At 34.9% G+C, this 27,633-nt stretch overlaps 1 protein-coding gene across 3 annotated transcripts in view; it reads right to left on the bottom strand.

Annotated features, from left to right (window-relative positions):
• FNIP1 (folliculin interacting protein 1) overlaps positions 1–27,633 on the bottom strand; it is a 121,862-nt gene that overhangs the window by 41,431 nt on the left and 52,798 nt on the right. For 2 of the 3 annotated variants that reach the window (XM_061189566.1, XM_061189564.1), the window contains exons 3-11: positions 23,047–23,181; positions 19,555–19,655; positions 19,217–19,291; positions 18,012–18,103; positions 12,176–12,259; positions 10,882–10,953; positions 7,979–8,114; positions 5,139–5,340; positions 1,354–1,439 (exon numbers count right to left, since the gene is read on the bottom strand). In XM_061189566.1, the coding sequence (XP_061045549.1) occupies positions 1,354–1,439; positions 5,139–5,340; positions 7,979–8,114; positions 10,882–10,953; positions 12,176–12,259; positions 18,012–18,103; positions 19,217–19,291; positions 19,555–19,655; positions 23,047–23,181 (983 nt within the window). The remainder of the gene's footprint in view (positions 1–1,353; positions 1,440–5,138; positions 5,341–7,978; positions 8,115–10,881; positions 10,954–12,175; positions 12,260–18,011; positions 18,104–19,216; positions 19,292–19,554; positions 19,656–23,046; positions 23,182–27,633) is intronic. The other variant, XM_061189565.1, reaches the window with a different exon arrangement.

A 27,633-nucleotide genomic window follows, 5' to 3' on the forward strand; every position in this document is an offset into this window, starting at 1 on the left:
ATGCCTACAGTTTCACAGTAGCAATCCTGCAATATCACAGGCTAAAATAGGCTTTCACTTCAAAATGTAACAGTTCATATTTAAACAAACAATCCAGAAGACCCCTAACCCAATAAGGGGCCATACAACACGAGCCAATGAACAAAAGTGAGGTACATGGACTACTGGTGATAATAAACCTTAGGTGGTACACAGATACATATTTTAGATTTTAATTATTATGCATTCATTTTTACAACTTGCTTATTACAGCAAAGAAGGTTGATTCCCCATTTAGGGTAATGATGCACACATTCTGAAATATACTTATTTAGGTATAAAATAGGGTCAATTTAAAGAGAAAACATCAAATTAAAATGGCATAGATGATATGCAGATTTGTCAATACTGTGAAGGAGAGCTGTGAATGACTTTTAAGAAGCACTGCTGTAGGTTATATTTGTCATAGAAAACAGCGGTCGCACTAATGTTGGGCCTTCTGCTAATCACTTTACATACATTATCTCATTCTATCTTTACAACAATCTATTAGATTATTACTAAATTGAATTCACAGGTATTACATTAGAAAACTAAGGGTCAAAAATGCTAACAAATCTGCCCAAGGTCATTAGGGGTAGTAAAAGGCAGAGCCAGGGTTAGCCCACAGGTCTGTCTGTCAGATACTGAAGTCTGAGTTCTTGTGCTAAGTGTTATACTATTTCTCCAGTCTAAAGGAGGAAAGACTGAGAGGATGAGAGGATGAAGTAAAACTGAAATGAATCTCTTTGAGACAGAAACACATCAGTCACTTAGCGTGATTCCCAACATAAGTTCATACGTAGTATGTTTCCTTGCCATAATCAGAGTGCAGTTACAGCACTTGCTGGAGCTTCAGGCTCCAAGCTTTGTTGTGTCAGAAAATACTGCTAAAGAAAGGATTAAGCAACAGAGTTATATGGAACATCAAGTTCATATTCCCTATATCCATGTATCTTTGTATTCCACGTATCTAAGAACATGTGATTACCATCACTGGTTAAATAACACTTAACCAGCCCTTACATCTAGGAGCCCAACAAAAGACCAAGCACATTTCTGCTAAAACAAGGGTCTCTTCTGGTCATATCTGCTTGTCTAGTGGTCCAGTGCTAGAAACCATACCACTGATCCTCCCAAGTGTGCTTGAATTCCAAGCACTTTTATATTTAATAACAAAGGAGTCAATGGCCCACTGAATTACACCCTCATTTGACTATGGGACAGAGAAATTTAAAGAATTAAAGTTTATTAGAATAAGTTAAAAAAATAAATAAATTTTCCAGTGTACACTGCGAAACAGTGCTATATTATGAAAAGCTGGAGAATATGTACCTGAATTCATTTAGGGCATCAACTATTCGATTATATGCCAAACTCCTCTGACTGGCATCAGCTGATCTCCGGCTCATTTTCATAGCCTTGAAAGTAATCAAATAGTTAATTCTTATACTGATCATGGGCAAAATATGGGGGGAAAAAAAGTAAAAGACAAAGTCACATATTTCCACAACATTCTACCCATCATTCTTAACTAGATATACATAAAGAAGGCACACATATTTCTAGTGGCTTTCTTTTTTTTTTTCTTTTTGCACCTTTGGTCACTTAATGAGTATAATAAAATTCAAATTTTTCCAATGGCAAGCCTCTTACTTAACTGTCAAACCACAGAATGTCAACACACAACGAGGATGATATTGACAGTTTCTGGGTTACATAAAACTTTTTTCTCCCAAACAGATCATAAAATGATACGTCAGTAACAACAGCTCCTGGGTTTCACTAATATTTCATAAATAATGGTTCTGTTAACTAAATCCTTTTTTAAAATCTAAAATATAAAGATGCTACTGAAAGATGTATCAAGTTATTAGTAATATTTGCTTTCTTAAAAACATATTTAGCCGAAGTTGAGAAGTCCTGCTTTAGGTAGACAAAAAGGGGATCAGGATTAGAATATGGATATCATAAAGAACTTTGAAATTTTTTAAACTTTTTCAAAAAGAATGTAATTATGCATTACTTATGTAATTACACATTATTTTTAAAATGTTTAAACATATATTTAAGAAAATGTTAGACTACTTCAGGCCAGAATCGTTCATGTTCATCCAAAAGCTTCAATAGGGTAAAAGTGACAGTTAACTTTATGTTTTCACTAACTGCTGAGAGACTCCCAATCTATAAAGAAGTAAATATTCTTTAGCTAGAATCGAGCAGTATTCTTCCTTAATTTTACTAACAATAAAAAATTTTACATTATAGATCTCAAAAGGTAGCGCAGACTTTGAAATAATTCCCGCAGTGCTCAGAAACAGAATCCATAGATTTTCATTAAAAAAATAAGTAAGTGATAGTTTGAAAACTGGCCCTAGAACATAACTTATTTGGATGGTTCAGTGTTTACTATATTCTATGATTACTTACCAACTACAGAACGTTCTAACTTAAGTTCTATTCATTTATATGAAAGTATTCACTCAGCTTTATCTTTCAGCTTTATTAAGAAATGAGATGTTAAACTTGAACAAATATCCACACAACTCTAAGTACTGCAATGTGCATTTTAGGTTGTAGAATGAACAAAACATTTAAAAAGTAATGTTTAATGAGTTCTATAGTGCCTGAATATTTCAAGTTTTATACAAAGTTTAAACACTTCTCCCAGTAACTGAAATGTCAGTTCAGCCACAGCTTAATATTCCACGTACTGACTTTGGCAACAACAGACTACAAAAAGAGACAGCAGCAAACTGTAGAAAATGTCACCAGTGCTGAACTTCTGAAAAAGTAAACGAAAATGGACTTTACTCATCTGCTCAGTAAAAAGGTACTGCTAATGATCTATTTGTCTTTTTAACAGATTTAATGTAAATAACTAATATAGTGTCTTCTCTAGAGGCAGATGATCCTCAGACACTAATGAGTTACTGAAATGCATCCTCTGCTTTCTAGAACATTCTAATTGGTCTTGCAACTCTAGTCTCTTTTCCTAGTCTCTTTTAAACATACTGCCAAAATAACGTTCCTAGAGTACAATTTGAAGACAGCCTAACAAAGTCAAAAATTCTGGCAAGCATTCTAGACTCTCTGTGATCTGGTCACCATTAACTCTGCCAGCCATACCACTCACTACTCCTCTTTGTATCTTTTCCTTTCTGCATATTGTCACAGGGATTAAGAACTTTAGTTACACCCACTGATAGTTCAACTTATAGGAATCTCTTATAAAATATAATCTGGAAAATTCACCAAGACGTTAACTGCAGTGTAGCTATAACTGTGAAAAAGCAGAAATGACCTAATAAAAAAGTTACTTAAATGGAGGAAAGCCACTAAAGTATATTCAAGAACCATTTAAAATGAGAAATGTGTATGTTAACAATGATGAATTTTTCAAAATGGGCACCTAATTAAAACAGCATGAACACAGCACAGTCCCAATCAAGTAAAAGTACAATACGCACAGAAAAGGCCTGGGTAAGACTTTCAGCAAAATGTTAATGAGTTACCTTTGGGCGACAAGGATATCAATTTTTCTTGTTATTCTGCAATATCCATTTTTCAAAACTTTATGTTTAAAAAATCCTACACATCCTTTAAGATGCAGTTCAAACGAAACATCTTCCCAGTAGGAAGTCATTTTTCTTCCCTATGAACTCCTAAAAAACTTTGATTTTCCTTCTTTTTTAGTTATCTTTATGTTCTATCGTATATTCACAATTTTCTTACTTTACATCAATTTATTACATGCACTATCAGCAGCATTTGACACAACTGATCACTCCTACCTTCTTAAACTACTTTCTTCACCTGGCTCACCCCAAAAAGCACTCTCTCTTATTTTTCCTCCTACTTGAATGGCCAATCCTCAGTCTCCCCTGCTGGTTCTCAACTCCTCAAATTGTAACTACTGAAACGCTCTACAAATCAGGCCTAGGATCTCCTCTCCTCTCTTCTCTCCTCAGTCAGTTTCTTGGCTTAAAATACCATCTATACACTGGTGACTGTCCAGCCTGGACCTTTCCCCTAAACTCTAGACTCACAACAACTTGGATGTCCAGGAGGCACTGCAAACAAACTGCTGATCTTCCTCCACCAAACCTGTTCCATTTGTAGTTTTCCCATTTTAGTACTGGCAATTCCATCCTTCTTACTGCTCAAAAGAAAAATCCCCAGTGAATCTCTATTATTCTTTCTCTTAACCCCAATTTGGTCCATCAGCTAATCTCCTTAGCTCTATTTTCAAAAATATCCAGAATCCAACCACTTGTCACCAATTCCATCACGAAAGTGCTTTAAGTATCCACCATCTCTCACCTGAATTACTTCAACAGCCTTGTAACTGATCCCAAAGCATCCACCTTCGCCCCTAGAAATCTATTCTCCATCAGCAGTAAGAGTGATTCTCATGAATGTCATTTCCCTGCTCAAAACACTCCAATGGTTTCCCATCTTTCTTAAGAGTAAATGCCAATGCTCATACCATGGTATCCTATAAGGTCCTATATGATCTGGTCCTATTTCTAACTTAGCCACTTTGGCCTCCTTACTCCTCCTTACTGACGCTCAAGCATCAGGCTTACTCCTTTGCCCCTCCTGGAGCATTCTTCTCTCAGATGGTTACAGCTGACTTCCTCCGTATCTCTGGACCATATGTCATTTTATCAGGAGCTTTCTTGACTATCCTATAAAAATTTGTAATCCTTCCATCCAGCATTCCTTAAAAACCTTTCTGTTTTATTTTTCTCCACGGCACTTATTACCATCTAAAATCTTATATATTCATTTGTTTATTTTCTATGCCATGAGGTCAGGAGTGTTGCTTTTTTTCACATCTTATCCTCAGTTGCTAGAATAGTGCCTGCCACATTCTAGGCCCTCAAATACTTATTTATTGAATGGATAAATGACCTTACATCTTTTTTTTAGGTAGTAGGCTTCTTAAAAGGAGCTGAAGTCTACTTTGCATCTCTCAGATCACTTTGTAGGGTACCTGCACAGATTCTGTTAATTTTTCTGCCAAATGAATAAACACAATGCTTAAGCAAGAGAATAAGATTCAAAGGAAAATAAAATAAAAAATATAAACAAACCATAAACATGACTATGCTTACCTGTTCTATTGCACTCTTTAATTTGTTCATGTGGCTTTCAAACAGAGGAAAATGTGAAAAAAAGAATTCATTAAATTTGTTACTTTCATCTTCATCTTTGGATAATGAAAAGATTACCCCAATTGCAATCTTCTTTTTCCTCACAATCCCTGGGTTAGGGCCACAGCTCTCCTCTGACAGATTAAAGCTTTCTTCTATAGACCTTAAAAATAAATGGTTTTTCATTTTAAAAATATATAAAAATAATTAAATTCACAATTCAATCTCCTTGCTAATTAAATGTAGGCAAGCTAAAGGTCTTCCAGTGTTTTATCACGTAAATCTAAAAATTCATACCAATTGTGTATCTCTTTGAGAAATCTACTGGCTATTCCTTTATACTCATATTTTTGTAAGAAATTTTAATAGAGAGTCAGATTGGAAACATTTTTGTTCAATTAGAAGTCACTAAAAAAGTAGATAATCCCAATGTATAACCAACCTAAAAGAGCCTGAATTTTAAGGTTTATAGACAGAGTCTGATATAATCTCTTCACTGTTCTAGAATCTACTTATCTCCCCTTTAGATTCCAGGAATAAAATCAAAGGTGAAGGAATAAAGGGAGTGAATAAAAAAGGAAACAAGAAGCTTCATCATCTTTAGCTGTAATTAACACAGACTAAAAAAAAATCTTTCAAGAATGAATTAACTTGCCAAAATAGAAACATGAAAAATGAAATATCGAAACATGCAGTAAATGGATCAAAGACCAAAACAGAAGAGTTAAAACTATAAAACCCTTAGAAGAAAACATAGGGTAAAAGCCTCATGACACTGGATATGGCAATGATTTCTTGGATATGACACCAAAGGTAAAGGCAACAAAAGAAAAAAATAGATAAATTGGGCTACATAAAAATGAAAAACTGCTGTGTATCAAAAGAAACTATCAACAGAATAAATGGGCAGCTAATCAAATGGGACAAAATATTTGCAAAGCATATATCTGATAAGGGATGCATATCCAGAAATATATAAAGAACTCCTACAATTCAACAACAACCACCAAAAAAAACACCTGATTAAAAAATGGGTAAAACACTTGAATAGACTATCTCCAAAGAAAACATACGTATGGCCAATAAGAAAATAAAAACAGGGCTTCCCTGGTGGTGCACTGGTTGAGAATCCGCCTGCCAATGCAGGGGACACGGGTTCGAGCCCTGGTCTGGGAAGATCCCACATGCCGCAGAGCAACTGGGCCCATCAGCCACAACTACTGAGCCTGCGCGTCTGGAGCCTGTGCTCCTCAACAAGAGAGGCCGCGATAGTGAGAGGCCCGCGCACCGCGATAAAGAGTGGCCTCCGCTTGCCGCGACTAGAGAAAGCCCTCGCACAGAAACGAAGACCCAACACAACCAAAAAAATTAATTAATTAATTATTTATTTTAAAAAATTGAAAAAAAAAAAAACATGCTCAACATCACTAGCCATCAGGTAAATGCAAATCAAAACTACAAGGAGATACCACTTCACACCCATAAGGATGGTTATTATTAAAAAAAAAAAAAAAAAGGAAATTAACTACTGGTGAGGATGTGGAGAAATTAGAACTCTTGTGCAGTTCTAGTGGGGGAAATTTCTTAGTGGTACAGTTGTTAGTACTCCACGCTTCCAGTGCAGGGGACACGTGTTCAATCCCTGGTCGGGGAACTAAGATATGCAGCGTGGCCAAAAAAAAAAAAAACACCCTGGCCATTTCTAGTGGGAATGAAAGTAAAATGGTACAGCCACTGTGGTGAAGAGTATGGCAGTTCCTCAAAAACTTCAACAGAGAATTATGATATGATCCAGAAATTCCACTTCTGGGCATATAACCAAAAGAATTGAAAGCGGAGACTTGAAAGGTATTTGTAGACTCACGTTCATATCAGCATATTCACCACAGCCAAAAGGTGGAAGCAATCCAAATGTCCAAGGACAGATGAGTGGATAAACAAAATGTATATACAATGGAATGTATATGTATATACAATGGAATACAATGGAATGTTAGTCATAAAAAAAAAAATGAAATTCTGATACGTGTTACAACATGGATGAACCCTGAAGGCATGCTAAGTGGAATAAGGCAGACATAAAAGGATAAATATTCTATGATTTGACTTATATGAGGTATGTAGAGCAGTCAAATTTACAGAGAAAAAAATAGCATAGTAGTTCCCAGGAGCTAAGGGGAGGGAGGAATGGGGAATTATTGCTTAATGTGTAAAAAGGTTCATTTTGTGGAGATAAAAAAGTTCTGGGGCTTCCCTGGTGGCGCAGTGGTTGAGAATCTGCCTGCTAATGCAGGGGACACGGGTTCGAGCCCTGGTCTGGGAAGATCCCACATGCCGCGGAGCAACTAGGCCCGTGAGCCACAACTACTGAGCCTGCGCGTCTGGAGCTTGTGCTCCGCAACAAGAGAGGTCGCGATAGTGAGAGGCCCGTGCACCACGATGAAGAGTGGCCCCCGCTTGCCACAACTAGAGAAAGCCCTTGCACAGAAACGAAGACCCAACACAGCCCAAAATAAATAAATTAATTAATTTAAAAAAAAAAAAAGTTCTAGACGTGAATGGCTATGGCTGCACAACAATGTGAAGGTACTTAATGCCACTGAACTATACAGCTAATAATGGTTAAAATAGTAAACTGTATGTTATGCATAACTTAACCACAATTTTTAAAAATGTAGTACACTTTAAAAGTTTCCAGTTCCAGACTTTAAAAATACAAAATACAAGTCCAGGCTCTTAACATACACAATTGTGTTTAAGGAACTATTCAATCTTGTGGTAAATTAAAAGTCCCAACGTACCATCTAGGAAACACCCCATTCTCCAAACTTGTTGTTTGGCTACGTCGCCAGCGTCGCTGGTAGCTGCTGGCACAACTTCGGGTAAGTGAGGAGTTTGGAGAGGGAAATGGTGTAATAAGCAAGCTGCTGAGAGATGCTGTCAAGTCAGAGTAAGAACAAGTATAATGTATAAGTTAATAATTACTAAAAACAAGAACAGATTTCTTTTTAACAAATTTAAGAGTGGTGACTCAAATTTTCCATTTTGCTGAATGAGGCTCTAAAATTTCCATTTAAAAAAATACATCATTGTTGGAGCAAGGTCCCAGAAAAAAATCACATATTAAAAGTAAGTTGGCAAGAGACCCTGATACAATCCCCTTTTGACATCCTTACCTTCCCCACCCCACCCCAGATGAAAATGCTACTTTGAAATAAAGCTTTATTCCTTTGGCCATGACACTGTCTCCTAGCTTAGCTGAATCCTTAGTCCTTAAATTAAATACGATGCGGTTCAATTTCAATGCAGCAGCTGGATTTTAAGAACAAAAGCTATATTTGAAAATAAGTGTTTGAATGCCATTTAAAACGTCATTTAAAAGTACTCATGGAGGGACTTCCGGGGCGGTCCAGTGGTTAAGACTCCACGATTCCAATGCAGGGGGCACAGGTTCGATCCCTGGTCGGGGAACCAAGATGCCACGTGCTGCGTGGCAGCCAAAAAAAAAAAAAGAAGTACTCATGGATCACTTGTGCATAGGTAGCCACCTCTGAATGCTTGGGTACTTTTACCAAGAGTCATGACTATACCTATCAAGCTCCAAGAAAGAGTAAATCCTATAGATTGCTCTCTGGAACATTGCTCTCTGGAACAAACACATCCCAATAGAGTCCACTCTGATTATAAGTGCTGCAATCCCCTAACTGTGGAAATTATTCTCTTCTGAAAACCCTTCTCTGCAACCCAAAAGCTCTGTTTCCTGCCTGGGGTATCAAAAGCTAAAATCCTTTCTTTTTTGGGGGGATTCTCTCCTTCTCCCCACTTAATCTAGAGAGAAAAAGACCTCAAGGGCTTGCTTTTGTTTAGAAATATTTTAGATTCCCATTTTCATCATTATAAACACACACTGAAAATTTGTAAAGTAATCAAAAGGGAAGTATTATTATCATCTATAAAAAGATACATGCCAGATGATATATTATTTTGGACACCGGGACTGAAAACTAAGAGATTATCATTATGAAAATATGTTCATTTGAATTCTCTTGACAAATTCAACGGTAAAGGGGAGAGCTCTATGTGCCATGCAAACATCTGGGCCGCCAATGAATTAATTCTGGACTACTTTCTTGAAAATACCACATTTTATCAATTAGTAGTATAAAACTTTGTAGTCTAAGATTAGGCATGTATAACTAATCTGGGTACGGCTTCTGTGAGAAATCAAATGTTACTCTAAATTTGGAAAAGCTTTGTTTTATCAAATTCTGGTATTAAAAGTAACCCAATCAGAAAAAGGAAGAAAATACACAATTAACTTAAACAGCATATATAAATTCAATGGCTTGAAGAAGCTTTACATATCAGTCTTGCCAGGCCCTTCAATTTACAGATGAAGAAAATGAAGTATAGAGACATTAATTTATCACTTCTGAAATCTTGGATAAATAATGAAAATTAAATTCCTGCCACAGAAGAGAAAACTAAATCTCTAGATTACATAGATGCAAACAGTATTAAGAGAAATACACTCTAGATTAGTCCCTAAGAACAAAAATAACTCAATTAGAAAAGAAGGGTGAGATTATTTGAAAGATGAGACTTCTCCTATTAGAGTAGTGGTTCTTAACTCTAGCTGTCCATCAGAATCGGTGGTTGAGTTTTTCATTTTTTGTTCCTCAAATACAGATGCCTAGCATTTCTCTAGGGTAAATCAAGAATCTTCAAGAGTAGAGTCCAGGTATCTGAAAAATTTTCTTGAAATTTCTCACGCATAACTAGGGATTACAATATATGGGAAGTTTGGAGTCTCCATCTAGACTCAAAACTGACTTGTGAACAATTTAGATAGCAGAGCCATGCAATGTGACAACACATACAGATAATCACAGTGGATAAAGTTTCTCATACCTAACGATAATTCAAACCTAAGAGTACTCCATCTTTCTCTTATGCTGATCTCTGAGCCCTGACACTTTTCCTTTTAACTGAAATATCCTTCTTTCATGCCTTTGGCCAGATAACTCCTATTTAAGTATCAACACTCTGTAAAGCTTTACTCACACCCTGCCCCTTGCCCAGACTAAGTTAGGTGCCGTTTTTCTGAACCTCTGTACAGGACTATCACAGAACACCTCAAACAATAAACTATGACAGATGATTTTCCTGGCTATTCTCTCATTAGAAGCTGTGCTCTTTAAAGATAGAATCTGGGTTTTTTTTTTTTTTTTCTTTTTAATCCTCACAATGTTTCAATAAAACTTTGTCAAATTTTGGAAGAGTACGTACTTCAAAGAAATATGTATAACACTGGCTCAAAATGCCTAAGCTTCTCTGGGCAAGAGACAGTCTGACACTTTAAACCCTAGTTAGGAGAAAACAGATATAAGCAAATGTGTTTTTTCTACTATGCTATCTAAGCAGTCTCTTGAGCAATATTATTTTTCTTATACTGGCTAAGCCTAAGCCAGCGTGTATTCATCCAGGCCATGCTCCACCAGGCACATTTACTATTAAACATGAAAAATTTTTAATTTAAAACATTTATCCCTGCTGTTTCTACCATCCTCTTGTAAGGCTAATATCAATACTAACAAACTGTGCACATAAAACTGGATGATAAAAGCAAAGATAAAAAAGGAAATCAATGTCAGCTAACAGTGATCTCATCAAAAATTGGATTAATACATGAACCTGTCATTACCAGAGCGTGCTATGCCACTGTCTCTGTCCTCATTCAGCTCTCTTCCAGGCATGTCCATTGGGTTGCTGTGAACTGCGAATCAAGACAAAACTGTGACTTATAAAATACAGTGCTTATAAAATACATCAAATTCAGGTTGATGTTGTTCCTTTTATGTAGCAAACTAAATCATGCTCATCTCATTGCATTCCTTTATTTTTTTCAACAGCATGGCACAAACCCAACACCAAGAGCTATTACTCAGTTGAACAAGCTTTGAGATCTCTCTGAAGATTTGACATATAATATGAAATAATCTATGGTGTAATACCTAAAGAAGCAAGGGATGACTAAAATAAGTATTTTAGAAGCATATTCAATGATATATGAATATATTCACAATATACTGCTAAATGAAAAAAAGGCAATCTACTGACCAGTAAGAATGATGGTTGCTGGGGCTAAGTGACTGGTATATGATGGTTGTCTGCTATTCTGCCTATAAAAATGTATGTTTAAAAATTCTCCATAATAAAAATTTTAAGAAAGCTGAACAGTATAACCCCAATTTTGTTTTAAAACAAACAAAAAAACTAAGAAGGTGATTCCCAGTTGACAAGATGACTAATATATTTGCCTATTTTTCATATTTTCCAAATTTTCTATAATATATATACATTGTTTGTATCTTACATTTGTAAGAAAAATAAATATTAATTAAAACAAGAAGTTGGATACAACTTCCTGGATACAGAAGCATGAACATACTCTATAATCATCTATTTAATGATGTAAACAAACATAGTCATATATGCCTTTTACAGAATATAATGGTGCTTGTTCATCTAAATTTTAGCTCCAAGAGAAATCATTCTTATGGAATAGTGTAGATCTGAAATTTTACAATAATAGTAAGATAGGATATTTTCTGCGATTGATGACCCATGATACAGAAGCTACTCAGCCATGGAAACAAGATAGTGTCACATTAGAAATTCCACTGGTATTATAAGAAATAATGTTCATACTATATTTTGGTTTAGGATTCTAAAGTTAAAATCATTATTACATAACAAAATAAGAAATGACAAACTGAAATTTCATGAAAATGTCAATTCCACTGATAACTTAGTTTCTGGAAACTTTAAGAACATATTCAGTAGAAAGATATTAAGTTCTTAAACTTCCTAAGCAATGTTTTCTCAACTACACCTTCCCCACCTGCATTTCTCTACTCTCTTGTTTCCACAGCTTAACTATGAATTCTAGACGCTGGGGCACACCAACTAGTCTACCCACACAGCACATGGCAAACCTGCAAAGAAAGAGGCGCTCCTGATCAGGCGGAGCGGACCCTGTTCAGAGAATGCCCGCCTGGGGCTGCAGAACTGTGAAAGACCTACATGGCAGAAACGTAAAATACATATGAAAGAGGGCTGTTAGAGAAGCCACAATGCGTCAGGAATAAAAGGTGAGGTAAGGAAGTACAAAAGCAGACCAACAGATATGGATGGAAACCTTTAAACAAGTAAGAATAATTCAAGCTGGCTTCCTATTTTTGAAACAGGATGGTTTCCCTCTGGTCATGGCTTATGTCAACATAACAATTTACTAATAAGTCCACATATAATAATAAAAATAAAACATAAATAATAAAAATAAGCTTCCACTATACAAGGTAAAATGTTCAATCCTTTCTCATCTAAAACAATGTTTTTAAAGATTCAAAAAAGCACAGTAATGTTATCTATATAATTTGACATTTGCCAAATAAATTTATCTTTTAAAAAGTCAGTTTTAAGATTACAATATTGTGCAACTACAGTTAAGAAGAAAACCACCTAAGCACTTGGCTGAAAAAACAGAACACAAAATAAAACAAAGAGCAAATAAAGAAAAGGGGTCTACTGACAAATAAGTATGAAATTGGTTTTTCTAAACTAGTGGTAAATTATAAAGTAACAGAAGAAACCAAAGTTCCTAGAGCAGAGGTCAGCCACTATGGAAGCAGGAAAGCCAATGCAGCCTGTCAGGACCAGACTCCCAGCTGCCCAAGATAAGTAGCTGCCACACACTTGACCAAGAGAAGATGAGTCTGAAGACCCAGAGAGGGTAACATTCCAGCCTGGAAGCAAGCAGCTGAGTTACTTGTTAGTTATGCTTCATCAAGATGGCCTAAATAGCCATCTAGCAGGTTTATCTAGGATAGAACTGGGGACTTTTCTGTTTTAAAAAGTGACAAATGTATTTTTCAAATTGCTAATAGGTATTTTTCTATAACAAGAGTTTCTATAATTATAGTGCATGTGCAGCAAACCTTCCATTTTCATTGTTCAGTTCTTTCTTCATTTTTTCCTAGTTACCTCAAAACTTACCTGCTCTCTTTAATCTCCTTCCCTATCACCTCTTCTTACTCTCAGCATATGACTTTGTCTCGTACAGTATGCATATGTATATGTGTGTACACATGAAGAATCACCATATGGGAACTCTCCTTCTCCTACCATGCTGTCTCCAAACTTAATCTCCAAACTTAATCTCCAAACTTAATCAACTTTCATCCTGCCTCCTTCCTGCCTGAGCAGTAATAACAGGTAAGATTATTCAAGTCCCCTTTATGTGCAGGGACTATCTGTGAAAAATCCTGAGAGGTACCTCCCTCCCTCCCTTCCAAAGCTAATTCTTCTAAGTCAGCTAGGCCCTTCCACTTTACCAGTATCACCTCTATCTCCAACCTCATCCTCCTTATAACCTCCTTTTCCATCAACATTTAAATACAGTCAGAACTCTTCTACCTTCTCCCCATATATCTAATCCTATAGTTCAGTAGTTCTTAAAATGTGGTCCAAGGACCCCCTAAGGGGACCCTGCAACCCTTTCAAGGGGTTCTTGAGGACATTCCTTTTTCTAGCTACATATCTATGTGAAACTATATTTTCTTAACACACTTCAACCAAAACAACATATTACAAAAGACTGAATGCAGAAGAAGATATGAGAATCCAGCTGTTTCTATTAAGCCAGACAATAAAAAGTTTTGCAAAAATGTAAAACAATGCCACTCTAAGTTTTCTTGTCTTGGAAAATATAGTTATTTCAAAACATATGTTATTTATATTAACATAAAAAGGGTTATTAGTGTTATTTTTAATGAGTTACTAAGTAAATATTTTAAAAATTTTCTGAATTTTAATTTCTAATACAGTATATATCAATAAATGTAACCTACACACACAAAAGCTCTCTGTGGTCCTCAATAATTTCTATGTGTGTAAAAGGGTCCTGAAACCAAGAAGTTTGAGGATGTCTGCTTACATCTTAGAAAAGAAGACTAACCTCTGAGTCTTTCCTCAACTTTGGCTTCTATTCTCCCCACTGAAACTACTCACATAGGCCACCACCAAAAGCCTTCCTGTTACTTAATGCACTCCATACTATCTTACACTACCTTACATCATATTTGATGCTGACTACATTACACTTTGAACTTTTTTCCCTCAGTTCTCATGATAACACACACTAAGTTTTTTTTTCTTAGTCTCCTTTATGTGATTCTCTTCCCCTACTCCATCTTTAAAGCCAGCATCCCCAGGGTTCTATCCTCAACAATATTTCCTTCTCATTCATTCTTATGCTTTCAATTATCATTTATATGATAATAATTCTCAAATCCATGGTAGAAACAGCTAACAATCTAAAAAAGGATTGTGTTCTCCCTTTCATAACATCAAGTAGTCTGTGGGAAGCAGCTGGCCAGCTAGGGACCATATTTCTCAAACCTCCTTATATACAGGTGAAGCTGTATGATTAGTTACCACCAATGGAATGTGAGCAAAAGTGATGTATATCACTGTCAGGTTGAGGTGGTTTTGAAGGGAATGTGCCTTCTCCATACTCAATCTCTTTCCACTGGCTTTGTGCAGGTGAGCACAACCTTGGAGCCCATATTGTAAAGAAGGTAGATCTCCAAGAAGGAAGGAGACTGGACCTCTAAAACACTGCTTTGAGGAAAATTTTGAGAAAAAACCTCTATTGTTTTAAAATTATTATACGTTCATTATCTTACAGCAGCTACCACCAGAATACATCTCTCTCTCTAACTAACTACAGTGGATATCTTCACTTGGATATCCTACCAATACTTCCAATTCGACATGCCTAAACCTAAAATCATCAACTCCCAATTTCTCATGTTCCTCCCAGTGAATGGAACCAATATCCATGCAATTACACAACCCGATAGCTCAGTGCCATCCCTGACTCCCCCTCTCCCCTCACCTCTTCTACCTAATTACCAAGTCCTGTCTACTCTATTTCTCCCAACAAAGTTCTCAACAACTCTTTATCCTTAAGGACACAATTTTACTCTATGTCCCCATTATCTGTCACTTGGACTATCATAAGCAGCCTTCTAATATGGGTGTTTTCTCAATCCCACTGGCTCATCTGAATCTATTCCTACAGCAATTAGAATATTCTTTTGCAGGTACAAATCTGATCTGATCATGTTTCTATATTGTGAAAACTCTTCTGTTGTTGCCTTGAGAATGCACCACAAAACTCTCCAGCTATAAGAACTGCAATTGGCCAAGCACCCCAGCTGCTGTGTTCTTAAATTCACTGCCATGTTTGTGCAGGGCCACATATCCCACAGGCTGTGCCTAGCCAATGACTGAACACAGCAGCTATAGTAAGGCAGGCCCATGTTGGCAAGACATGGGTCACTTCTGACAATCAACTCTGACTCAAAGACTCATCCACAGCCTTATCAAACCTTCCTTGGACTATATGGCAGGCTGGAAGATGTCCACTCAAGCTTTTATTCCTCTCTTTCACTCAAGGTCAAACTTGCACCACAATCTGAGGGCTTTCTGAACCCTTCCCAGCTCCCTCTTCATTTCTCTCACCTAGTAATAATAAAATCCTTGCATGTTTAAACCTGTCTTGGCACCTGTTAAAAACCAGGAGGAAGACCCAAAGTAACACACCCTCACTGGTACCCAACTGCTTACCCAAAGCATAAGTCCAAATTCCTCAGTGTAACCCACAATGCCCTTCATGATCTGGCTCTTGCTCACTTCTTTATTTCCTTTCACTTCCTTTACTTATATCCACACTGTGCTCCACCCACATTGATTTGTTCACATTCTTTCCACACTCAATGATCTCTTGCACTTAGGTCTGTGCACATGCTACTGCTTTTTCCTAGAACATTTCTCTTCCCAACTGTCAGGCTAATTCTTCAAGTTTAGGCTCACTTCTTTAAGAAAGCCTTTTGTGATACTCCAAGACTGAACTGGGTGTTCCTCCTCATTTCTATCACATCACGCTCTTAGTCTTGTCCAAAAATTAACTACAGTATACTGTAATTGTATACTGTATTGTATTGCTTGTCTGACTTTCACTAACTAAAAATCTGTTGAGGCAGGAACTGTGTCTGGTTCACCACTGTATTCTCAGGGCCTAGCAGAGTGCCTGGCATATAATAAGTGCTCGATAAGTACTTGTTGATTAATTGGAAGTTTAAAGAAAATAAGAAATGGTGCTCAAATATCCTTGATTCACAATTAAGAATGTGCAAGAAAAAGCCGTTCATAACAAAGTCTGTGCTTTGTTAAATGCATTAATTTCCTATTCCCTGTTAAACCAGAGAAGTTGAGTATATCTAGCAACTATAGTGTACTTTATACATGATAATGGATTTGTATTATTAAAATAAACAGCTTTTAATAAGCCCCTTTAGCTTTGAAAAGTGTCAAATTATAAAGAAAAAAAGACTTATTTCTGTCACATTTTTACTTTATTAAAATGAATGAACTAATCAAGTTAAGAAAAAGTAGAACTTCTATTTTTCTATAAAATGCACGCTTTCTAAAACACATGTCTGACACTGCAACTAGCCCATAGTAGGTACTTAATAAATAGCTGCTATCTGAATGAACATGAATTATAAAAAATAATAGGATGCTATACTGTTAAAGGTGGGAGAAAAAACTGTTTTCTACTAATATGTATAACTGATATTTATAAAAATTAATTACAAATAAAAATTTCCACTAAACAGGGAATGAGTGAAACATTCATCCTATTCTTTTTTTTTTTTAAACATCTTTATTGGAGTATAATTGCTTTACAATGGTGTGTTAGTTTCTGCTTTATAACAAAGTGAATCAGCTATACATATACATATATCCCCATATCGCCTCCCTCTTGTGTCTCCCTCCCATCCTCCCTATCCCACCCCTCTAGGTGGTCACAAGGCACCGAGCTGATCTCCCTGTGCTATGTGGTTGCTTCCCACTAGCTATCTATTTTACATTTGGTGATGTATATATGTCCATGCCACTCTCTCACTTCGTCCCAGTTTACCCATCCCCCTCCCCGCATCCTCAAGTCCATTCTCTACATCTGTGTCTTTATTCCTGTCCTGCCCCTAGGTTCTTCAGAACCAAATTCTTTTTTTTTTTTTTTTTTTAAGATTCCATATATATGTGTTAGCATACATTCATCCTATTCTAACTGCTGTCCACTCTCTAATACACTACAGTTCATTATGCACTGGAAATATGGTCAGCAGTAATTTATTTGATCTTTCTAAGATAAAACAAAGGACCAGAAATTTTAGAAATAGTTTGTCACTTTGAAATGTTGAACTTAAATAACAAACAATAAACTAACCAAATTACTAAATAAGCTGCTATTTTAATAAATCTCTTAAGAAACATCAAATTTGAAAATCTGCTCATCTGAATTACAGGTCAAAAAAACAAGCACCATTTTAAAATTACTCTATGGTTAGGGAAAAGAAAAGGGAGAAAGTATAATACCTGTCTCCCTCAGCTGAAATATTCAAGAGAGCTAGTAAGGGCTTTTTACATCAACAAAAGTACTTTTCAAAGATGCATCGAAATTAAAACCAAAAAACAAATTAGGTATTTCTTCAGCAGTTCTCTTTTTTCAGGTACAAAATAAACATTATGTTCAAATATATGAAAACTACATTTTTCAAATAATACAAATATTACACATACTTGCGATTTAAATCCCTTTTCCACTTCTAGTATTCAAAATTCTTTGTTCTTCTAACATTATTAAGAACATTATTATCTACACTATTAAGAACATTTTTAAAACGTATAAAACCGTTTTACCTATATTTCCAAGTAGTCCATTAATAACTGTGTTATTATCAGCCTTTAATGTACTGTTGTCCTGATTGATGAATTCAAGACTGTCTTGCAGCCTAAGTGGGAGGAGAAAAAAATAAATTCCAAATTCGTTTTATGCTCTTAATGGCAATTCTTTGTATACCTCAAATTTTAAGTGTAAAACATTATTTTTTTTTAAGTTTTAAGTTTCCCTATTAGTACTATAAACCAACTAATCATTTAAATCAGGGGTTGGCAAACTACACCCTGAGGGTGAAATTAAGTCTGCTGCCTGTTTCTCTAAATAAAGTTTTACTGGAATACAGCCACACCCAAGTGTCTGTCAACAGATGAATGGATAAAAAAAGACTGTCATGTATATATATAGACAGTGGATATTATTCAGCCATGAAAAGAAAAAAAGAGGAAGTCCTGCCATTTGCAACAACTTTGGTCCTTCAGGGCATTATTCTAAGTGAAGTAAGTCAGACCGAGAAAGGCAAATGCTGTACGCTATCACTTATATGTGGAATCTAAAAAAGCCAATTCCCTGGCGGTCCAGTGGTTAGGACTCTGTGCTTCCACCGCAGGGGGCACGGGTTCAATCCCTGATTGGCAAACTAAGATCCTGCAAGCCGCGAAGCACAGCCAAAAAATAAATAAATTAAAAAATTTTTTTAATTTAATTTAAAAAAAATTAAAAAGCCAAACTCAGAGATGCAGAGAGCAGAGTGATGGTTACCAGGGACTGGGAGTAGGGGAAATGGGGATAAAATGGTCAAAGGGTACAAACTTCTAGTTATAAGATTAACAAGTTCTGGGTGTCTAATATACAGCAAGCTAATTATAGCTAATAATACTGCATTATATCTTGAAAGTTGCTAACAGAGTAAATCTTAAATATTCTCACCACAAAAAAGAAATGGTAATTATGTGACAGGATGGTAGCAGCTAAGGCTATGGTGGTAATCACTTTGCAATATATAAATGTATCAAATCAACACGCCATATACTTCAAACTTACATAATGGCGTATGTCAATCATATCTCAACAAAGCTGGGGGAAAAAATCTGGCCTCCATAAACTTTCAAACTTAAGGGATGGAATAAAATCTGAATTTATGCTGCAATCCTGAAAGCAGCTTATTAGTTTTCATCCTTTGCAAATCTTAAAGAATTAATTTCTCCCTTCATCCATAACTACTTACGTATTGAGACTTCCACAGATGCTGCTGCCAGTCCGTGCAGTAAAAACTTTGCTGAGCATAAGCTGTGGAGGGGAACTAGGAAGCAAAAGAGAGGGACAGAGAGAGATCGAAACTGAAACACAAGGACCTTTCCAATTTATTACAAATAAAAATGTTTAAGTCATAGAGATGTCACAGCATAGTTACAACAGCCACGATGTAGCATTAAACCCATAAAACATCATAAACTTAGTATCTGACATGCTCAATCTGAGTGAAGACTATATGAAATTCTCCCATCTTTAAAAAATTAAACATTCTAAAATGGATTCATTAAGAAAAATCAGAAAATCCCTCACCGGATCTGATGAATCTTTAAGGTGGAGCCTTTGTAGCTCATTGCTACTGAGCCAAACATCATCTCTCCAAGCATATTGGCATCAGAAGAGCATCGAGAACCCTAAACAGTAAGCACAACATTAATAAAATTGCAGAATTTAAAACCTATTTCAAAAACTGATTTTTATTAAAAATTCCTTTGCTGTATTCTACATAATGTTTTTTTAAATGATTTTACATTGTATACACTGTTCTGCAGCTTGATTTTCTTCATTTCACAATGCCTTATAGATCTAAGCATATTGTTATACATAGATTCCTTTTAAGAGCTGCATAGTATTCTCCTATATGAAAATATCAGTTTATCAAGCCTGTTCCCCTTACTGACAGGCATTTAAGTTACTTCCTGTTTTTTGCTATTACAAATAACACTCAAATAAACATTCTTAGCCACATCTTATGCATATGCAATGCTTCTCCAGGACAGATAACAAGAAGTAGAATTCACTGAACATGCTGAACAGATTTTACCACTCCTATTGTGCAAAAAGAAGCATTCGCAAAAGGGGTAACTTGGACATATTTTGCATTTTTTTAAAAAAGACTTAAGCATTAGAATGTCTTGTTTCTAAAGAATTCTGATTTAAAAAGTTATTCTTTTCCATTATTCTTTAATTGTCCTCATAGGAGTCAAAAAAATCTAAAAGTTGACTCATCCATTTGGTTACTATTTATATACTGTGGCAAATATAACTAGTTAACCACCAAATATCTTATTCCTTATTTTTTGAAGTCTAATTTGTTTCAAGGAAGCAATGTGCCCAAATGAAAAAAACTGCATTTCAGAGCCTCCCTTGCAGATAGGGGATTTCGAGTTGGTCTCTATATTCAAAGAGTTAAACCAGTGGTTGGAGTGGTAGCTTTCAGAACTATCCATTTACATGCATTCAACACAGTCCTGGTCAATGGAATATAAATGGAAATCACTGAAGATGAAGACACCATAAGAGGACGACAAGGCAACAAGTATGTACACAGTAACTCTGGCTAAGTAGAAAGATAAGGAAGCCTTGGTCTCTGAGGCCATCTTGAAGCCCATACATTATCGTGCCTAGATGGCCTCTCTCCAGACTTGTCATGTGAAGAAACCAATCCCTAATTTGTTTAAGCCACTGTTTCATAGGATATCCCAATGCAATTCCTAACCAATACAATTAACATAATAAAACTGATGAGAAAGATGACCAAAAAACTATCTAAGATAGTAAATGAGGATTATGCAAATTTCACTATGCCATTCTACCATGGGAAATCAAGAATTAGGAGTTTTCAAAAATACTTAAAAGATTCTTCTGAAGATAACAATAAAGTGATGAGGACCCCCATTTTACAAGTGAAAGCCAGGGAATACATCTACATACTATTTTTCTTTTTATAATGTGATTCTCTTTTACTCCTTTGCTTGTTTACTACCTGCCTTGGGTTAAAAAAAATCTATATATTTACATTTTGTCACCTTCCTTAAAAAGAACATCTTCAAATAGCAATCCATTTCATTATACATACTATGTTCATATTAGTTTTTTAATACATTGACATATTGTTTTTTCTTTCTCAGTGCTATAGTCTTAATTTTGTTTTAATAAAGGCACAAAGTTATTTTTTAAGAAAAAATCACTTCTGATATACCTAGGTTACTACAAGAAGCAACTCATTTATTCTTGGGATTTAGTTAAGACAAAATTTTTACTTCCAGAAGTCTAGGTATTACGAACATTTTAGAAACAGAGTAGAATAATTTTCTAAATGATAAAGTAGTTTATTTTTCTTTTAAGATCAACAATACCAATCTTAATTGGCAACCTAAACTGCTTCTGGATAATGACAGAAATGAGAACCTTCTCTTACAAGCTCATTTTTGTTACAATGCATCTAACTCCATTCTTATTTTGACTAAAAATAATATTTCTTATATTAAACAAGCTACACAAATTTAAATATCAAGTCATTTAAACATTTTAATATTATAATTAGAAAAGAATTCTCAGAAGGCAAAATACAGTAAAAATAAATTGGTGTATAAATTTTATGAAACCACATACTTTGCTATTAAAGGTTCTCTCTGCCTGCTCTAATACATACCAAATAGTTATCATGAATGTCATTGACATGTTATATATTTTAATGTGACATAATCTATAATGAAGAATATAATTAAGAAAATGCTATTATCTTTAATGCTTTTTTAAAAAGGCTCTTATTTAAAAGTTCAATTCTTTGTAAGTACTCATTGCTGAAAGCAATAATCTGTAATATCCCGTAAATCAAAAATAATGTTCTAGTTACCTGAAATAACACTTTATCAAGTGTAGTGAACTATATGCTGTAATAATTCAATGTCTTCTTGCTAAAAAAGCAGATTTCCAAGACCATAATGAACCTACTACCAGAATATCTAGACATATAACCTGGGAACCTGTACTTAAAAAAAACTCTAGGGATTTTTGATGCAAAATGAGAATTATAATCACTCACTGCTTCAGGGTTTCTACAGTCTGGATCCATTTGCTAATACTATTTAACTGCATAACATTAGGAAGAAAGGCAAGTTTGTACAGTTGATCAAATTGGAAAACTTGTAAATTGGCATAAGTATAATGATCCTACATAGCACAGCACTATTAGGAACTCGTTAGGGTAACATGCTTAAGATGGAAGAGGAATAGAGGAGGGCAGGCAGAACTATGTAGATATTAGGACTACATACTATGTAGGTAGTCCTAACATCTGGACTTTTATAACTTCGAAGCTCTTCCACATATACTGTCATGTTGATATGGTATAAGGGTTAGTTTCTATCCAAACACAATTACATAATTATAAATAATTTAAAGGTCCAGGATTCTATTTTGGTACTGCTAAATGTAAAATACCTGTGATTCATTCATGCAAGCTTGAATGACACAAATAAATTCACATTACATGACATTTGCTTATTTGAAACCAAGTACTGATCCTATGTAAAATATAACAATGTAACAAGTTTATCGAGAAGTTCCTATTTAGTCAAATGATTGGTTAATTCCGTATTTTAAAAGAACAGCCACATTAATTTTGAAACATGAAAATGTACATTTCTGATAACATATACTTCAGCCATATTTTAATTTCATACTACAGCTGACCTGTATTATATTTATCTTCATATTTCAATAATTAAAAAGTATATAAAATAAGAAATTATTCTGGTAGCCTAAAAAATATGAAATGGAAATAAAAAGGAGAAAATGCCCCTGCTACCTGTGCCCAAAGCTCTCTATGCTTCCCCTATCCTAAGATTTATCAAAGTTCATAAACTTACCTATTTAATTATCTGTCTCCCCAGCTATACTGTAAGCTCCAGGAGGGTAAGCACTAGTCCCTGTTACATCCTCAGTCCCTAGGATGGTATACAACACATTGTAGGTACTCAAAAATACTTGTGAATGAATAAAAGACATCAGTGATCTTACCTGGTACTTAGGACACTGGTCTTTTACATCAGAAGATGAAGTCATGGAACTATCTAAAGAGGAAGAACTGTCTCCTCCAGGTTTCAGTTGGCAGCATTTCCCAAAGACTTTAACTTGAGCATCACTACAGAGCTTCTGAAATGGAGACATTATTCCCATTCATATTTTAACAGATTTTCCACCATATATAAATTATAGCATAAAAACCTTTGGAAAAACCAAGGATGAAATAATTCAAAATAACATAACCTTAATATAATGACTATCTGCATTTTACTTTATTTTCTCCAGTACTGTTTTCTATTCTTTGTCTCATAACTATAATAATATTTGTGGCATTTTTTAACTGTACTTTTCTCACCAAAATTATTAAATCATGGGAATTTTTCTATATTACAATGGTCTACACAATGTTCATTGTTAGGACTTAATTATATACTGCAGCAGTTTTCAAATTATTTGATCTCAAAAACCTATTCATGCTCTTAAAAATTATTTAGGATCCCAAAGGCATTTTGTTTATGTGTGATATATGTATCAATATTTTCCCATATTAGAAATTAAAATTGAGGAATTTTAAAATATTTATAAATTGATTTAAATATAACAATATACCCATTACAAGCTAATGTAAGTAACATATTTTAATGGAAAAAAACGGGAGATGCAGGAATCGGAAGAGAAATGCAAATGAGACATATTTCAATGTACGTTCATATATATGTAAGTTTAATCTTTTGAAATGAGAATGCATCCATGTATTGGACAGTTACATTTTTAATAATAGCTGAGCTTAGGACCAGAAGGCTGTATTGTCTAGCACGGAAGAAGAATGTATTTCAATTTTTTGCTTTAGAAATAGAGACACAGACATAGAGAACAAATGTATGGATGTATGGATACCAAGGGGGAAAGGGGTGGGGTGGGAGGAATTGGGAGACTGGGATTGACACATATACACTATTGCACTATTGATACTATGTATAAAATAGACAGCTGATGGGAACATACTGTATAGCACAGGGAACTCTACTTAATGCACTGTGGTATCCTAAATGGGAGGGAAAACCAAAAGGGAGGGGATATATGTATATGCATGGCTGATTCATTTTGCTGTGCAGTAGAAGCTAACACAACATTGTAAAGCAACTATATGCCAATAAAAATTAATTAATAAAAAAAATTTTTTTGCTTTATTCCTCTTGTTCTCCTCTCTCTCCCAAACAGGTTCTAGAGCTTTCACTGCTCACAACTACCAAAGTTGCAATCCACCAAGTTCTCTGATACTCCTAAAAACATTGCAATGCTTTACCACAGTTACCAGTATGTTCATTCTTTAAAACCCAGCTGGCCTGACTTATCTACTATTGCAAACCACCATTTATCAGTCAACAAAAGTAACTGAGTACTATGTGTACCAAGCACTAGGGAAAAGAAGTGAATAAAACAGTTCTTTTCCTCATGGAACTAACAATCTAACAGGAGAAGGAGATATTTAACAAATAGACAAATTAGTATAATTACATACATTATTTCAAATATGTCTAATAAAAGTAATAATGATAGCAACAGTTAACTCACATAGCACCTAGTATCTGGTCAGGTACTCTTCTGTTTTACATATATTTACTCTTTTATTCCTCACAACAACTCTATGAAGTAAGTACTATTATTATCCCCATTTTACAGATGAAGAGATTAAGGAGCAATGATGTTTATGTGAACTGTCCAAGAAAGAACTTAACTTAGTCTAGGCAGATCAGAAATGATATTTAAACTGGGACTACAAAAAAGCATAGAAGTTAAGTTCACTGTAAGAAGAAGAATGGGAGGGCTAGAAAGACATTCCAGGCTGAGGTAACTATATATGTCCGATCTCTGAAACAAGAAGCAATTTGCTAGAGGGAAGAAAGGGACAAACATGTATCAATTCCAGGACTGAAGCATAATTTCTGCTCCTAGAAGGCCAGTGTTTACTGTGCCATGTCCCCTCACTAGACCATCTTCCAACAAAGTTGTTGCTGCTTGGTTTCAAAACAGCCGTAACTTAAGAATGGGAAAGAGAAAAGACACTGTACAGAGAAAGGTGTGTGTGTGTGTGTGTGTGTGTGTGTGTGTGTGTGTGTGTGTGTGTGTGTGTGTGTCTCACAGCTTTTATGTACACTTCTATGCACAATGTCTTATAGATCTAAAATCTCTACAACAGGACAATCAAACTAAGTCAGAATTGAAATGCACATAACATGCCTTTCCCAATGTTCAATGTGCGTCTGCATTATACATTAACCAGATCCCCTCAAGGTAGGAGGATGTAATCAACTTTGAGAAAAACAGTCTCTTTCTTCTAATGCCAGCATTGTAATTTTTAAAATTAATATTCCGTTCCCATCCTGTACAGGGGGTCACACTGACTAAAGGCTCATTCTGTATGTGCATACCTGACTAAAAAAACTCTGATGAACTTTATTTATAATTTTAACTTGTCAATATGATACATGATTCTTTCTCTCAAAAACGTACGCCTCTCTAACTCCTGACCAGTGGAATAATTCTCAGAGCTTCTGAAAATCTGTCTCTCACGTTACAATCCTCAATTTGGCTCAAATAAAATTATCTTTATTTCTTCTTAGCTTAATTGTTAATTGAATTTTCATCGACACAAAGAAATCTAGATCCCACTCTTTAACTACCCTTTTCCCCACTCCACACATTGCCAATAAGTAAAATCATTTTTATTGGTTTACTATTATCCTTCCAGTATTTCTGTTTTCAAATATAAGCATATTCCTTTTCCTTTTCTCTTACAGAAAAAGCGATTCAGTTCTGCCGTTGCTTTATTTTCCACTAGTATCATAGAGAATCTTTTCATCTATCTTTAGAAATCTTCCTCATTCTTTTTTTAAAAAAAATACAGCTACACAGTATTCCAGTGTGTGAATATACTATAGCTTATTTAACCAGTCATCTGTTAATAACCCTGCCAGTGGAACTGCTGGGTCAAAACATAAATACATATAATTTTGGTAGATACTGCCAGACTACCCCTCCAAGGATGTCATTTCACTCCCTCACTTTAACAGCAAAGTACTGTCATGCAACATTTGGGTTTTTGCCAATCTAAAAGGAAAGAACTAAAATCACAACATAGTTTTAATTTTCATTTCCTTATTATGAATGAGAGGAAGAATCTTATTAAATGTGTAATGGCCATCCGTATGTGAACTCCCTGGTCTTATCCTTCACCTAATTTTCTACTGAATGGTTCTCCTGTCTTGATTTCTAGGAATTCTTTATATAGAAAGATTACCAGCTGGTTTTATATCCTATAAAAATGTTTTCCCAGGGTATCATTTATCTTCTAATTTTCTTCATGGCAGTTTTTTTCTTTTTTGTTTGTTTGCTTTTGCTTTGTTTTGCTCACCATCCAAGTTATTTCCGTTTCTTTTTTTATTTGGTTGTCAAATGTGTAAGTCGTTTAACTTTATGGCTTCTGCATTTTGAGCAATAGCTAAAAGGTGTTTTCCACTCCACATATACATAGGAACTCATGTTATCTTTTTGTAATGTCATAGTTTTATTTTTTTTACATTTAAATGTTTGATATACTTGAGATATGAATCTAAGTTTATCTTTCTTATAATTGGCTAATTATCTCAATACCATTTATTAATCTTTACCCTACTGATTTAAGATGATGCCTTTATCATATATTAAATTCCTGTATGTATTTAGATCTACTTCTGATCCTCTATTTCATTCCATTAGTCTATTGATCTATTTATGTTCCAATAATATAGTCTTTTAATTATTGAGACTTTAGAGTATATTTTTCAAATCTGGTAGAACTTACTCAACCTCACTACTCTTTCTTTTTCAGTTTTCCAACCTATTATTGCTAATTTCTTTCCATTTGAACTTTAGAATCTGCTATCTAATTCCAGATACCACCACCCACCAAAAATAATAATAATAATAATAACAATAAGGTTGGCATTTTTATGGAGATAGCATTATTTTACAAAGCAACTTACAGAGAATGGACAACTTTATGACACTGAGTATTACCCAAAAATATATCTTGCCTTTTCATTTGCTCAAGTAAGCTTTTATGTACCTCAGGAGATTTTTAAAGTTCTAAACATATAGATTTTGTTAAGTTTATGAAAAGGCATTTTTTTTAATTGCTATTTTATTTATTTTTTTAAGGTGCTAAAAAAAAATTAATTTTATTGAGTTCCCAAATGCTTAAAGCACTTGTCCTTTTTTACTTAGAAGCCCCCATGCTCTTTCTTTTTTTTTTTTTTTAACATCTTTATTGGAGTATAATTGCTTTACAATGGTGTGTTAGTTTCTGCTTTATAACATAGTGAATCAGCTATACATATACATATATCCCCATATCGCCTCCCTCTTGCGTCTCTCTCCCACCCTCCCTATCCCACAAAATTGCTATTTTAAATGGAGCCTTAGCTTCCTTCATACTTCCAATTGGAAGTTATTTGTATATACTGAGTTTACTGATTTCTGTATATTAACTTTTATATAGATTCAATTACCTAACCAAATCCTATGTTCCAAATCTGATAT

Source organism: Eubalaena glacialis, chromosome 4 (assembly GCF_028564815.1).
Source record: "Eubalaena glacialis isolate mEubGla1 chromosome 4, mEubGla1.1.hap2.+ XY, whole genome shotgun sequence".
Taxonomy (NCBI): domain Eukaryota; kingdom Metazoa; phylum Chordata; class Mammalia; order Artiodactyla; family Balaenidae; genus Eubalaena; species Eubalaena glacialis.